General features: G+C 40.3%; 1 protein-coding gene across 4 annotated transcripts in view; it reads left to right on the top strand.

The window, feature by feature from the left end:
* Positions 1 to 8237, top strand: part of Dhx9 (DExH-box helicase 9) — a 35700-nt gene extending 27463 nt beyond the window's left edge. For all 4 annotated transcript variants that reach the window (XM_006979921.4, XM_006979920.4, XM_076547637.1 and 1 more), the window contains 9 exons: positions 999 to 1151; positions 2918 to 3078; positions 3978 to 4089; positions 4305 to 4466; positions 4576 to 4703; positions 5555 to 5784; positions 5880 to 5995; positions 6364 to 6564; positions 7247 to 8237. In XM_006979921.4, the coding sequence (XP_006979983.1) occupies positions 999 to 1151; positions 2918 to 3078; positions 3978 to 4089; positions 4305 to 4466; positions 4576 to 4703; positions 5555 to 5784; positions 5880 to 5995; positions 6364 to 6564; positions 7247 to 7931 (1948 nt within the window). In that variant the 3' untranslated portion in view covers positions 7932 to 8237. The remainder of the gene's footprint in view (positions 1 to 998; positions 1152 to 2917; positions 3079 to 3977; positions 4090 to 4304; positions 4467 to 4575; positions 4704 to 5554; positions 5785 to 5879; positions 5996 to 6363; positions 6565 to 7246) is intronic.
* Positions 8238 to 12136: the final 3899 nt, after the last annotated feature.

The following is a 12136-nucleotide window of genomic DNA, read 5'->3' as shown; positions in this document are numbered from 1 at the left end:
AATTAAAATGTACTATGGTGTTTTCTATATAAATCTAACCATTGCTTAGTGTGAGACAGTCTACTTGAAGGACACCCCTTTAAGAAATTAGAGCACTGCAGCCTCATGTTGTGGCATTGTCTACATGTCAAATAAATTTTGTAGACAATAAAGCCAGGTTAGAGCTGCCTGTTGTACATTTATTTTCTGAATATAAGCATGTCATGTTGGAATTTGATTTACCAATAATTATTTTACCCAAAAATCAATAGCATTTTATTGACTTCTCAGTCAATAAGTGTGTGTCATTAGCTATAAATTTGAATGATTTTATAATTACTTGTGAATTTGAACAGGCCATGGGATCACTCTTGAGGTGTCCAGTTTGACTTTAACCTCCCCCAACCCGTTATACTCAGGCCTCACACATGCCAGTTGTTAGTTCCCCTATTGTTGAAATATAATCACACAGCACTGTTTTTAAGGAAGAGTTTCTGGTTTTTTATTTTATTTTAAGCATAATGTTGTAGAAGACAGAGTTTTTTTGAGACAGGGTCTCAAAGTTGTACATGCTGGCCTAGAATTTACTCTAGTCTACACAGGCTTTTAGCTTGTGATCCTGCTTCAGCCTATTGAGTAACTTAAAACGCTAAGCCTGCAACACTAGCCTTGGCTTTCATTAAAATTTATTGAGCATTATTATGAGCATTATTAATGCACATATGTCTTCATAAGTCGATGTTAGAGTGATTGTATTTTCCAGTGTGTATGTACTTTTGCATTCAAGCATGCACATTTGTCCTCTATATACACCTCATTTTCTGAAATAAGGTCTGTCAGTGAGCTTGGACCTCACTGGCTGACCAGAGAACTTCTAAAATCCAGCATGTCTTAATTTTGCTTAGTGTAAGTGGTACAGATAATATTGGTTTATCTTTGAATAGATTGGCAGTTAAGAGAATATGAAGTCATTGATTTATTACTTTTTCTGTCTACAATAACTACTTTTTCCTATTTAGGCAAAAGGTGAAACTATTTACTGCTCACAACAATATGACCAACTATGCTACTGTATGGGCATCAAAAACCAATCTTGAGCAGAGGAAAGGGCGAGCTGGCCGTGTACGACCTGGGTTCTGCTTTCACCTTTGCAGTCGAGCTCGTTTTGATAGGTAAAGCTTTTTCTTTTTTTGGTCATATATAGAAGCCAGTGAACATATTGGAGAAAACGATCATTTGGGTTCTTGATAAACAAATCTAGTGAGGGTCAGTTTTTAAATAAGAATGGACAATCTTTTATTCTTATATATATTTCTATGCAGTGTCCACTCTTTCTGTAAACAACATACCAGTATTGGCTTATTTAGTAAAAGGATTTGTGGACATTAATTAGTTCCATTGCTTTATCACTTTGGAATTACTTATGATATTGAATAGCTAGCTTTCTATGTAAACCACAACTTAAAATTACAATGCCTTTGCATTTATGGACTTTTTTTTCCCTCTTGGTTAGTGGCCTGAGACAGGGTCAAACTCTGGCTTTCCTTGAACTTGAGGATTTGCCTGTTCCTGCTGCCTGAGTGCTGACATTAAAGACCTGTTGTACTTAATGTTTTTATTAATTTTTACATCACCTATTTCATAGTACTCATTCCCAAGACACATAAAATATAAAAGAAATGAAAGTTACATGATCTTTAGAGCCCTGGGCTTTATATGTATTTAGAGGACAGACATCAAGTAATGAACCAGAATAGAAAAAAATTGGTAACTCTGATTTACCAGTAATTATAAATGTTGGTTTAGGTCAACATAGAGCTGCAACATTTAGCTTTTTATTCTTTTAAAAAGAATAAAGATTGTCCTTGGGTTCAAGGAACAATAATTTAACACATTGATTTTTATGGTAAAACCACCTACCAACTCTTGATGATTTCAGTTGATCTTCAGCATGAGGGGTTTGTCCCTGGTATAGTAAGTAATATATTTTTGTAAATCTTAAGGTTTTAGAGTTAGAACTCACTCAGTAAGCCAGGCTGGTATCAAATTCAGAGATTGACCTGCCTCTGGCTCCCAAGTGCAACCACTGCCCAGCTCCAATGAGTCTTCATGACATTTTTATTAGAATTGCTTCAGTTTAGAAATGTGAATTTGTTTTTCAAGCCAGGGTTTTTCTCTGACAGCCTTGGCTATCCTGGAACTCAGATTTTTTCCTCCCTCTGCCTCCTGAGTGCTGAGATTAAAGGCGTGTGTCACAATACCCAACTAGAAATGTGGATTTTTTTTTTAAGGTTATTTATTTACTTATAATGTATATTCTTCTGTCAGCATGTATTCCTGCACGCCAGAAGAGGGCATCAGATCCTTTTATAGATGGTTGTGAGCTATGTGGGTGCTGGGAATTGAACTTGGGACCTAGAAGAGCAGTCAATGCTCTTAACCTCTGAGCCATCTCTCCATAGCAGAAATGTGGTTTTTATTAAGGCTTCTATTTATCCTGTTCTGTGATTGAGTTACCACTAAATGCTTGTAACATAGTAATACACTCTAGGTTTCTAAGGCTAAGTATTAATAATTTGTAAGGTTTCTTTTTTTTTGTTCCAAAAAAACACCATTTATTCAATACATAACTTAACACCATTTATTCAATACATGCTTGTTAAAAGGCAGGACCTGTAGTAGCCAGAAGTGGAAATGGTAACATTGACTTTTTCATGCTCCTTCACTTAGTTGAAAAGGCATATCCTGGCTGTGAGAGTAAAGTCAGAATCCAGTTACAATGAACTAATCCATAAGGCAGGTTTGTAATGAATAGGAAAAGTTTTAAGTATCAGGAAAGGGCCACCATGTACCTACAGTTCTTCTATGCACAGATTTTATGAGATTGTCATTGTATACATAGGCGAAAATACTCTCTTTCTGCTTCTCTAAATTTTAGACTAGAAACCCACATGACACCAGAAATGTTTAGAACACCTTTGCATGAAATTGCTTTGAGCATAAAACTTCTGCGTCTGGGAGGAATTGGCCAATTCCTTGCAAAGGCAATTGAACCTCCACCCTTAGATGCTGTAATTGAAGCAGAACATACTCTTAGAGGTAAGTGCTGCTACTATACTACCATAGGCTATCTGTCTTTACCTGACACTTAGCAAGTGTGTCAAATGAAGATAGACTTGGTAGAGCAGGATTAATTAGTAAAGGCTTCTTAGCTAGTGTCATAATTTCTGTGAGCTTGAAGGATGAAGGAGCATAAATGAGTTTCATTTAGAAACCATTGAAGGAAAATACAGAAGGCTACATCTTTTTTGTTTTTTGCGTTTTGTTTGTTTTGGTTTTTTCAGACAGGGTTTCTCTGTAATTTGTGTGCCTGTCCTGGATCTCACTCTATAGACCAGGCTGGCCTTGAACTCACAGAGATCCTCCTGCCTCTGCTTCCCTCCTGAGTGCTGGGATTAAAGGCGTGCACTACCGCTGCTTGGCTCCGAATGCTACATCTTAATCAGTGCATGTTGGACCTGTATTTAATATCTTGTATGTCATAGAGGGTTTTTTTCTCCCTATGTCTCACATCTTTTAAAAGTGGAGTGTAGTGAAAAGTGAGGGCATTGCAGCCAGCCAGAATGACTCTATTGATCTTGAAATCTGACACTCAACTGTAAACTTCAGAGATAGCCAGAGTCTATTTCTTGGGATATGTTGGTACTTAATGCTGATGCTGTTATTATATTACTGGTTGTCTTTGGGTGATAGGCCATCCCCATTTGCCTAGAACCTGTTTTATAGTGGGTTTTTGTTTTTGTTTTTCAGTCAGTATATCAGAATTGGGGATTTGGTTATGACTGTTGGTTATGTTGGTTATATATGGTTATGTTGGTTATGGTTTGCTCTAGGCATTTGGCATTATATTTGACTCTTGCTTTGACATATAATGACATAATGACAACATTTACGTGCGTTTATTGACATCATCACTCACAAATGAGTCTTTCCCACAGAACTTGATGCTTTAGATGCCAATGATGAATTGACTCCTCTGGGACGAATCCTGGCTAAACTCCCCATCGAGCCTCGTTTTGGAAAGATGATGATAATGGGGTGTATTTTCTAGTAAGTACGTTTTCTGGTTGGTAGTTAAGAGATGGGATAGATTTCATAAAAGCAAGGTGGGCTGCTGAGGAAAAAAACTAATGGTAAATGTTAATTTATAGGCTAGTGAGGAAGTTCTTTGATGTAGGTTCAGTATCTTAGCCAAAAAGGGTTCAATTCCTATTTGGACGCCTTCTGGCAAAAAGGTTGTGATTCACTATTTAACTGTTTTTCAGTGTGGGAGATGCTGTCTGTACCATCTCGGCTGCTACCTGCTTTCCAGAGCCCTTTATCAGTGAAGGAAAACGCCTGGGCTACATTCACCGGAATTTTGCTGGAAACAGATTTTCTGATCATGTGGCTCTTTTATCAGTATTCCAAGCCTGGGATGATGCTAGGTATGGGCTTAAAGGCAATTACTATAAGAATTCAGTGAACCTATTGAGTTCATAATCATCCAAGGTTGCTGAGCCTTTGAGTATGAATGCCTTTTCCATTATGTTTTAGGATGAGTGGAGAAGAAGCAGAAATACGTTTTTGTGAGCAAAAGCGGCTTAATATGGCTACATTAAGAATGACTTGGGAGGCCAAAGTACAGCTTAAAGAGATTCTGATTAATTCTGGCTTTCCAGAAGGTAAGACCTCTCCCATTTGTCAGCTGATCACTGTGGCTCATGCTGATAATTTTTAGGATCTAGGAGGCTAAAGCCAGAATAGAATCTTTGAGAATTCAAGGATATATATATATAGCCTGTACTAGTTAGTGTGTAACACTCTCAAATACAGGAAAAAGCTTCACCCTGAAAAAAAGATACTTTGTGAACTGCTGTCATAACTACATGTACAATGACCACAGAGTAGTTAAAATAGTTTCAGCTATTTGTTTGAATGTAATATACTTCTGTGGTGAAACACTAATCCAACTTTCTGTTTCTTAATAGTAGTAAGTTGAGTTTGTCTTTTCTAAATAGATTAAACTTTGTGAGCTGGAGAGGATTAGCTAAAAATAGAATATATTTGTTAGTACCAGAAAGTAGAATTTTTGAGTTCTTTGTGAACTAACATTATTTTCCCCCAAAGTCAAAGGAAAGGGGGAAAACATTTTTGCACATTTAAAAAGAATCTAAATCTTGAGGTGAAGCCACTATCCAGCTATTAAACCTAACAGTTTAAATTACTTAGATTCATTTAGTTAAATCTAGTATTGAGGGTTATATCACATTGCTGTTGGCTTTTCCCATTCAGTGATATGAATTGCTAAGGTGTTTCTTGGATGAAAATAGCCTTCATTGTGGTAACTTCAAGATTGTTATTTCATCTTCTATACTAGTAGTAAGAATAGCGGATACTTTCGTGTTGAGTCTTATTAGAAAAGCTCCTTGAGTCTTACTAGAAAGTTCTGAGAAAGTTGTCAGGGGACTTAGCAGAGTCATACTATTTCTCTCACCTAATTTTTAAAAACCTTTTCTCCAATTTGTTTTAACAGATTGCTTATTGACACAAGTGTTTACTAACACTGGACCAGATAATAATTTGGATGTCGTTATTTCTCTGCTGGCCTTTGGTGTGTACCCCAATGTATGCTATCATAAAGAAAAGAGAAAGATTCTTACCACTGAAGGGCGCAATGCACTTATCCACAAATCATCTGTGAACTGTCCTTTTAGCAGCCAAGATATGAAGTACCCATCTCCCTTCTTTGTTTTCGGTGAAAAGGTATGAAGATTTAAGAAGTTTGAAGCATCACTTTTCTACTCATGACATAGCTAATTATCATCAGTGTGACATTTTGCCTTATTTTTAACCTGCAGATTCGAACCCGAGCCATCTCTGCTAAAGGCATGACCTTAGTCACCCCTTTACAGTTACTTCTGTTTGCCTCCAAGAAAGTCCAGTCTGATGGGCAGATTATATTTATAGATGACTGGTATGTGCTTTCAGTTGTAAACTCCAAACTAAATTTGTAGAATTGAGATTTTTTTTTTTTAATTTAACTCTTGATTTTCAAATAAGGCAGGATTTCATGGTTTAAGGTTCATTTATAATGGGTTTTCTTGGAGAATTGCAAATCTTGTCTGGTTCATAAACAGATTAATCATTTTTTTTTTAAGATGTTTTACAAGGTTAATGCTGACTATTCATATTTACATTAAGTAGGTTTAGGGAATGCCTAATTCTAATAAGCACTTAAATTTATTTCAGGAATTAACAAGTGGGAGGGCATTTTGACAAATAGTTATCTTGTCTCTTTCTGTGTATGGTCTTAGTTTACTGTCTTGTTTCCCTTCATCTTAGGATCAGACTGCAAATATCACATGAAGCTGCTGCTTGCATCACAGCCCTCCGGGCAGCCATGGAAGCTCTGGTTGTTGAAGTATCCAAACAACCAAATATCATCAGCCAGTTGGACCCTGTAAATGAACATATGCTGAATACAATCCGTCAGATTTCTAGGCCCTCAGCTGCTGGTATCAATCTTATGATTGGAAGTGTACGGTGAGTACCTAATTAAATTCTATAGCTTTTGCAGAATTAGAATTAAGTTAGTTGGTATTTGGTAGAGTCTTTACTACCTAGGTTCAAATTACAAATGAACATTAAATATGAAATTTAGTTTGACCCAGTACAAAAGATTGCTTCTATTAATCTGCACATCACCATGTATTAGAGATAAAATTAGTTCTTCCTTCCTCAAGTAGAAAGGTAAGTATTTAATATGGGTTGTCTTTAAAAAGTATGAAATTGCTCTTTAAATATTATAGTATACAAATATAAGGAAAGTCCTTTGGATCTTTATCAAGTTAATTGCTTATTTTAGTATACCTGAAGTGTTGACACGATTTATTAATTCTGGCTTCTTTAATGTGAGTAATAAAAGACCTATAGGAGCCAGACATGTAGGGAGGGTGTAGTTTCTGAGAGGTTTCCACCAAAGACATTTTTTCAGTGTTGATGTAGAGGGATTCCTTGTTAATGCCATGAATCTAGAGCAATTTTGTACATTGCGTGTTTTAATGTGGATAATAATTATTCACACTATGGGAAAGTATTAAAGGCGTTTGTTCTACACATTATTTGGTCTAAATTCATTTACTGGGGTTCTGAATTTAGCAAGTTTAAACCCCCCCCCCCCCAACCGCATATGCAACTAAAATGGTTATTTTCTTGCTTCTCCTAGGTATGGTGATGGTCCACGCCCACCCAAGATGGCCCGATACGATAATGGAAGTGGATATAGAAGAGGATATGGTGGGGGAGGATATGGTGGGGGAGGATATGGCGGTGGCTATGGTGGGGGAGGTTTTGGAGGAGGCTTTGGAAGTGGTGGGGGAGGCTTCGGAGGTGGCTTCAACAGTGGTGGGGGAGGCTTTGGTAGTGGTGGGGGAGGTTTTGGAAGTGGGGGAGGCGGCTTCGGGGGTGGAGGAGGCTTCAGTGGCGGGGGAGGTGGTTTTGCTGGCGGCAGAGGGGGCAACTTTGGGGGTGGTGGAGGCTTTGGCAGTGGTGGGGGAGGCTATGGTGGAGGGGGTGGTGGCTATGGTGGAGGTGGTAGTGGTGGTGGCTATGGAGGAGGCAGTGGAGGCTATGGAGGTGGTGGAGGAGGTTATGGTGGTGGGGAAGGTTATAGTATTAGCCCCAACTCTTACCGTGGAAATTATGGTGGAGGTGGTGGGGGCGGATATAGAGGAGGTTCCCAAGGAGGCTATAGAAACAATTTCGGGGGAGACTACAGAGGATCTAGTGGGGACTACCGTGGATCTGGTGGGGGCTACAGAGGATCTGGAGGGTTCCAGAGAAGGGGCGGCTATGGAGGTGGTTATTTTGGACAAGGAAGAGGAGGAGGGGGTGGTGGCGGCGGCTATTAAGACTTGTGTCAGAGCCTGTGCATAGACAGTTTAAAAATGCATGCTATGTGTTTTTTCTAAGATGTTTATTTGCACCCCAAAAGTAAACCCATTTTCCATTTAATCTGTAGCTTATTGTAGTTTCAAACAAGAAAGAATGTAGACTAGTGATTTTGTTTATATTATGTAATGTAAAATATGACCTATTATACAAGTACCATACCATACAGTTTGTATTTTTTCTTCAAGGGAAAAGGTTTGCCTTTTAACTTAACTTGACATTTTCTTGGTTTTCATTTAATAGAAAATAAAGTATTACACTGAAAATTGGCTGTGTAGTTGATGGTCTTTTTTTATTTTACAAAGAATTTGAGCCCACATCCCACCCTGCCTGCTTGAGGGGTCTCAGTATGTCCAAGAACAACTAACTGGTTTGTCAGGCCTCTGCTTCCCAAGTACTGGGATTCAAGGTGTGGACCACTATATTGACTAAGCATTTTTGTATGTTGGTGAAACTTTTGACCTTAGTGAAAAGAAAAACCAAGGCTTTCTGTTCTATTCCAAGTTAGTCATTGTCATCGCCCCCACCCCCAATAAAAAAGGTGGGGGAGGTAGCAGTATAAGCTATAGAAATCTTGAAGGAACAAAGGTTGGTGAACTTTGTCTTATTTAGTATTTGGGGTAGAGAAGAGCTTAGCCAGTTCTTCCCCATTAACATGTATCTCAAAGAATGTAAAGCTGGAGGTGTTTTGATACTTAAAAATTTCTAGTAAATTAGCAGAATTATGGGAACAAGGAACGCTGGAAATTTAAACCACACCCTGATTCTCGACAAGCAAATCCTAGGTCTCTAGGAAGGCTCTATTGTTTGAAGGAGATAACAATATAGCAGGGTCTAAATTGAATGGCACTCTGCTGCACTCACTGCTGCACACCGACTTGGGTAGACTGATTGGGCATACTTTTTCCAACATTTCTCTCTGTGCATCCTTTGGTTTAGTTGTTAGGCATGTTTTCCCAGTAAGCTATATTCCCATCAGCATAGATGCTTTTAGATTCTTCAGTCTATAAAACTGGTCATCTCCAATTGACCATTTCTGTGTGTGTGAATTCTTTAGCTATTTAGTTGATTGTTTTATCCAGTCAGATCTTCCCGTATGTGCTCTTCTATATCTATCTGGCTGTCTTAGCTTGCTCATATAACAACTTAATTGATCCTGCACTCAATTCATTCTCTATAGTACCGCTAATGCCACCTTTTATGTAGAGGATAAAATCTCTACTCACTCTTCAAAAGCCATACTGAATAGAGATCACAGTGCTGACCTTTCTGTGGTGTGAAAAGGGCTATAAGGAGCAGAAAATTTGCCAGGCAGTAGTGGCGCAGGCCTTTAATCCCAGAGCTCAGGAGGCAGGGCCACGTGGATCTCTGAGTTCCAGGCCAGCCTGATCTATAGAGCAAAATCCAGGACAGGTACCAAAACTACACAGAGAAACCCTAAAAAAAACCCAAAATCCTGTACTGCACCTTATGGTTAGAAATAAGAGGCTGAATTGTATTCTCCCTCTGCTCCCCCCTCCCCCCGCAAAAGAAAAGGCTCAGATAGTGAAGTGAGATCTTTAACACGGCACTTCTCAGCTCTAGTTTGTTTTCTGTATTTGGAGGTTATAGACTGTTGGCCCAAAGTCTGAAAGCGGTGACCCCCTTTTCACATGAGAATGAATTCTGAGTACCAATTAGAGTTTGCAGAGTGGATGACCTCACTGCACTCTTTCAAGACAGGGTTTCTCTGTGTAGACCAAGCTGGCCTTGAACTAGGACATCTGCCTGCCTCTGCCTCCTGAGTGCTGGCATTAAAGGTGTGCCCCACCCAGCTCCTCACTGTACTTCTGTGGGTTTAGTGTTTTAGCTGTTACTACCCTAGTGGAAAAAAAGGTGAAAAGAAATTGTTCTGAATAAAACGTTAACTGGGGGAGAACACCAGTTCCAGGAAGTCATGTTCTAATAAACTGGAGTTGTCAGACTGGGGAGTGTCTGAAAGCTGCAAGCGATAGTATCCAATGAAGCTGCACTCAAAATCGGTGCCATGGGAACAGATCAAGAGAAAGTGAATGGTCACCTTCAGATCTCTCCAGACAGCAGGAAGCCAAGCACAGTTGTTAGAGGATATAAAGAATATCAGGAGTGGAATCAGCATTGAATTTTGTCAGACTTAGTGATCCAGCAGGATTTAGCTGTTTTGTGAAAGATATCTCACTCCAGACAAGGAAGCCTGTGACAGATGGTTTGTCCAAGTCAGACACGTGAACCAGTGATGGTGTGTTGCCTTTTTTTTTTTTTTTTTTTTAACTTGTTTGTGTGCCTCCAAAGTAGAAGTGGGCATTGGACCCAGGCAGACATGGATGCTGGTAACTGAACCTCTTAATGGCAAGAGTCCTTTGACCAGCATTTCAAAAGTTTGTGGAGGAGAGGTTTCAAACAACGTCTCATTTTTTAAATTTAATTTACACTTCACATATCAGCCACGGATTCCCTTGTTCTCCCTTTCACACTCCCCCCACCCCCCATTCCCATCTCCTCCAGGGCAAAGACTCCCCCGATGATTGAGTTCAACCTGGTAGATTCAGTCCAGGCAGGTCCAGTCCCCTCCTAGGCTGAGCCAAGTGCCCCTGCATAGGCCCCAGATTCCAAACTGCCAGTTAATGCACTGAGGACAGGACCCCGTCCCACTGTCTGGATGCCTCCCAAGCAGATCAAGCTAATCAACTGTCTTATTTATCCGGAGGGCCTGATCCAGTTGGGGGCTCCTCAGCTTTTGGTTTATAGTTCATGTGTTTCCTTTCGTTTGGATATTTGTCCCTGTGCTTTATCCAACCTTGGTCTCAACAATTCTCGCTCATACAAACCCTCCCAATTGTCGTGCTAGAAACCCCCATCCAATGACTGAGGGAACCGGATACAGAGACCCATGGTCAGGCCCCAGGTGGAGCTCCAGGAGTTCAATTGGTGAGAACGAGGAGGGTGTATGAGCGAGAATTGTTGAGATCAAACAACTTCTTAAAAGCCAGTGCAAACAAATAGGGAGAGAAATAGGAGGTCATCTCCTTTTAGTTAAATTAGATTCAAGTGTATACAGACAGGTTTGGGGGTTCCTTGGGCTTTCTATTGCTGTGGGAACTGGCCAAAAGCAACCTGGGGTTGAAAGGGTTATGAAGGAAATCGGCAAGGACTGAAGCAGAAGCCAAGAAGAAGAGCCGCATACTGGCATGTCAGAGCTTTCCTATACCATCCAGGACCACCTGCCTGGGAGTGATACCACCCACAATGGGCTGGGCCCTCCTACATCAATCCTTAGTCAAAATGCTCCACAGGCTTGCTACTTTTCAAAAAGATTGTCTCCATTGAGGTTCCCTCCTCTTGGGTGACTACTTACCAAGTTGACAAAAACACTAGCCAGCCCAAGGAGTAATGTGTGTAAGGTGAAGAATAGTCCTAGTCCTCTGAACTGTCAGTACATACTTTCTTAGGGCAAGGTTCAATTTGCTTATGTGTTTTAGGTTAAGGTCCCTGAGATGGGGAGATCGTTGTGGATTTTCAATTAACCTAATCACAGTATCACTGTTCTGATCAAAGCTGTCAGTTGAACTCCAGGTGGGCCTAATCTAACCAAAATGGTCTTCAAAGTTGGGAAAGAGAAATAGGAATGTAGCCCAGGCTGGCCTGAAGTTCCCTTCTATCCCTGACAATGGCACCTGAGATCCCATTCATCTCCCCCTCCCTTGGTTTCCATCCCCTGCCCTTGCAACTTCTCCACCCAAAAATAAAATTTAAAAAATCCTCGTCAAGGAAGCTGTAGTGTGACACAGTGAGGCACACAGTATACCCTTTAGTCCATACACCTTTGTGTTCATTGCAATGAGTCATTGGTTTTGAGGCCTCTGGCTTCTGCTACACTATTGATACTGGGTCCTCACTGGGTCTCCTCTTGGATATCCTGTTGCCCTGTGTCATGGAGATCCTGAAGCTTTGGATCTGCAAGACCAGCCCCTTCAAGTGCTCCAGCAGGTCATGATGGGGTGGGCTAACTCACAGGCCTGGGCCTGGGTGGTAGCTGGGTTGGTCTGCCAGGTAGCTCTCCCTTATCCTTACCGCCATGGTGGGCTCTTGAGCATTGCTCTCGCCAGCTCACACAATGCAGCAAGCAACAATGGGTGGGTCCAGTTCT

Source organism: Peromyscus maniculatus, chromosome 11 (genome assembly GCF_049852395.1).
Source record: "Peromyscus maniculatus bairdii isolate BWxNUB_F1_BW_parent chromosome 11, HU_Pman_BW_mat_3.1, whole genome shotgun sequence".
In the NCBI taxonomy this organism is placed as follows: Eukaryota; Metazoa; Chordata; class Mammalia; order Rodentia; family Cricetidae; genus Peromyscus; species Peromyscus maniculatus.
Note: the sequence above shows the minus strand (reverse complement) of the source record. Positions and strands in the feature narration are given on the sequence as shown.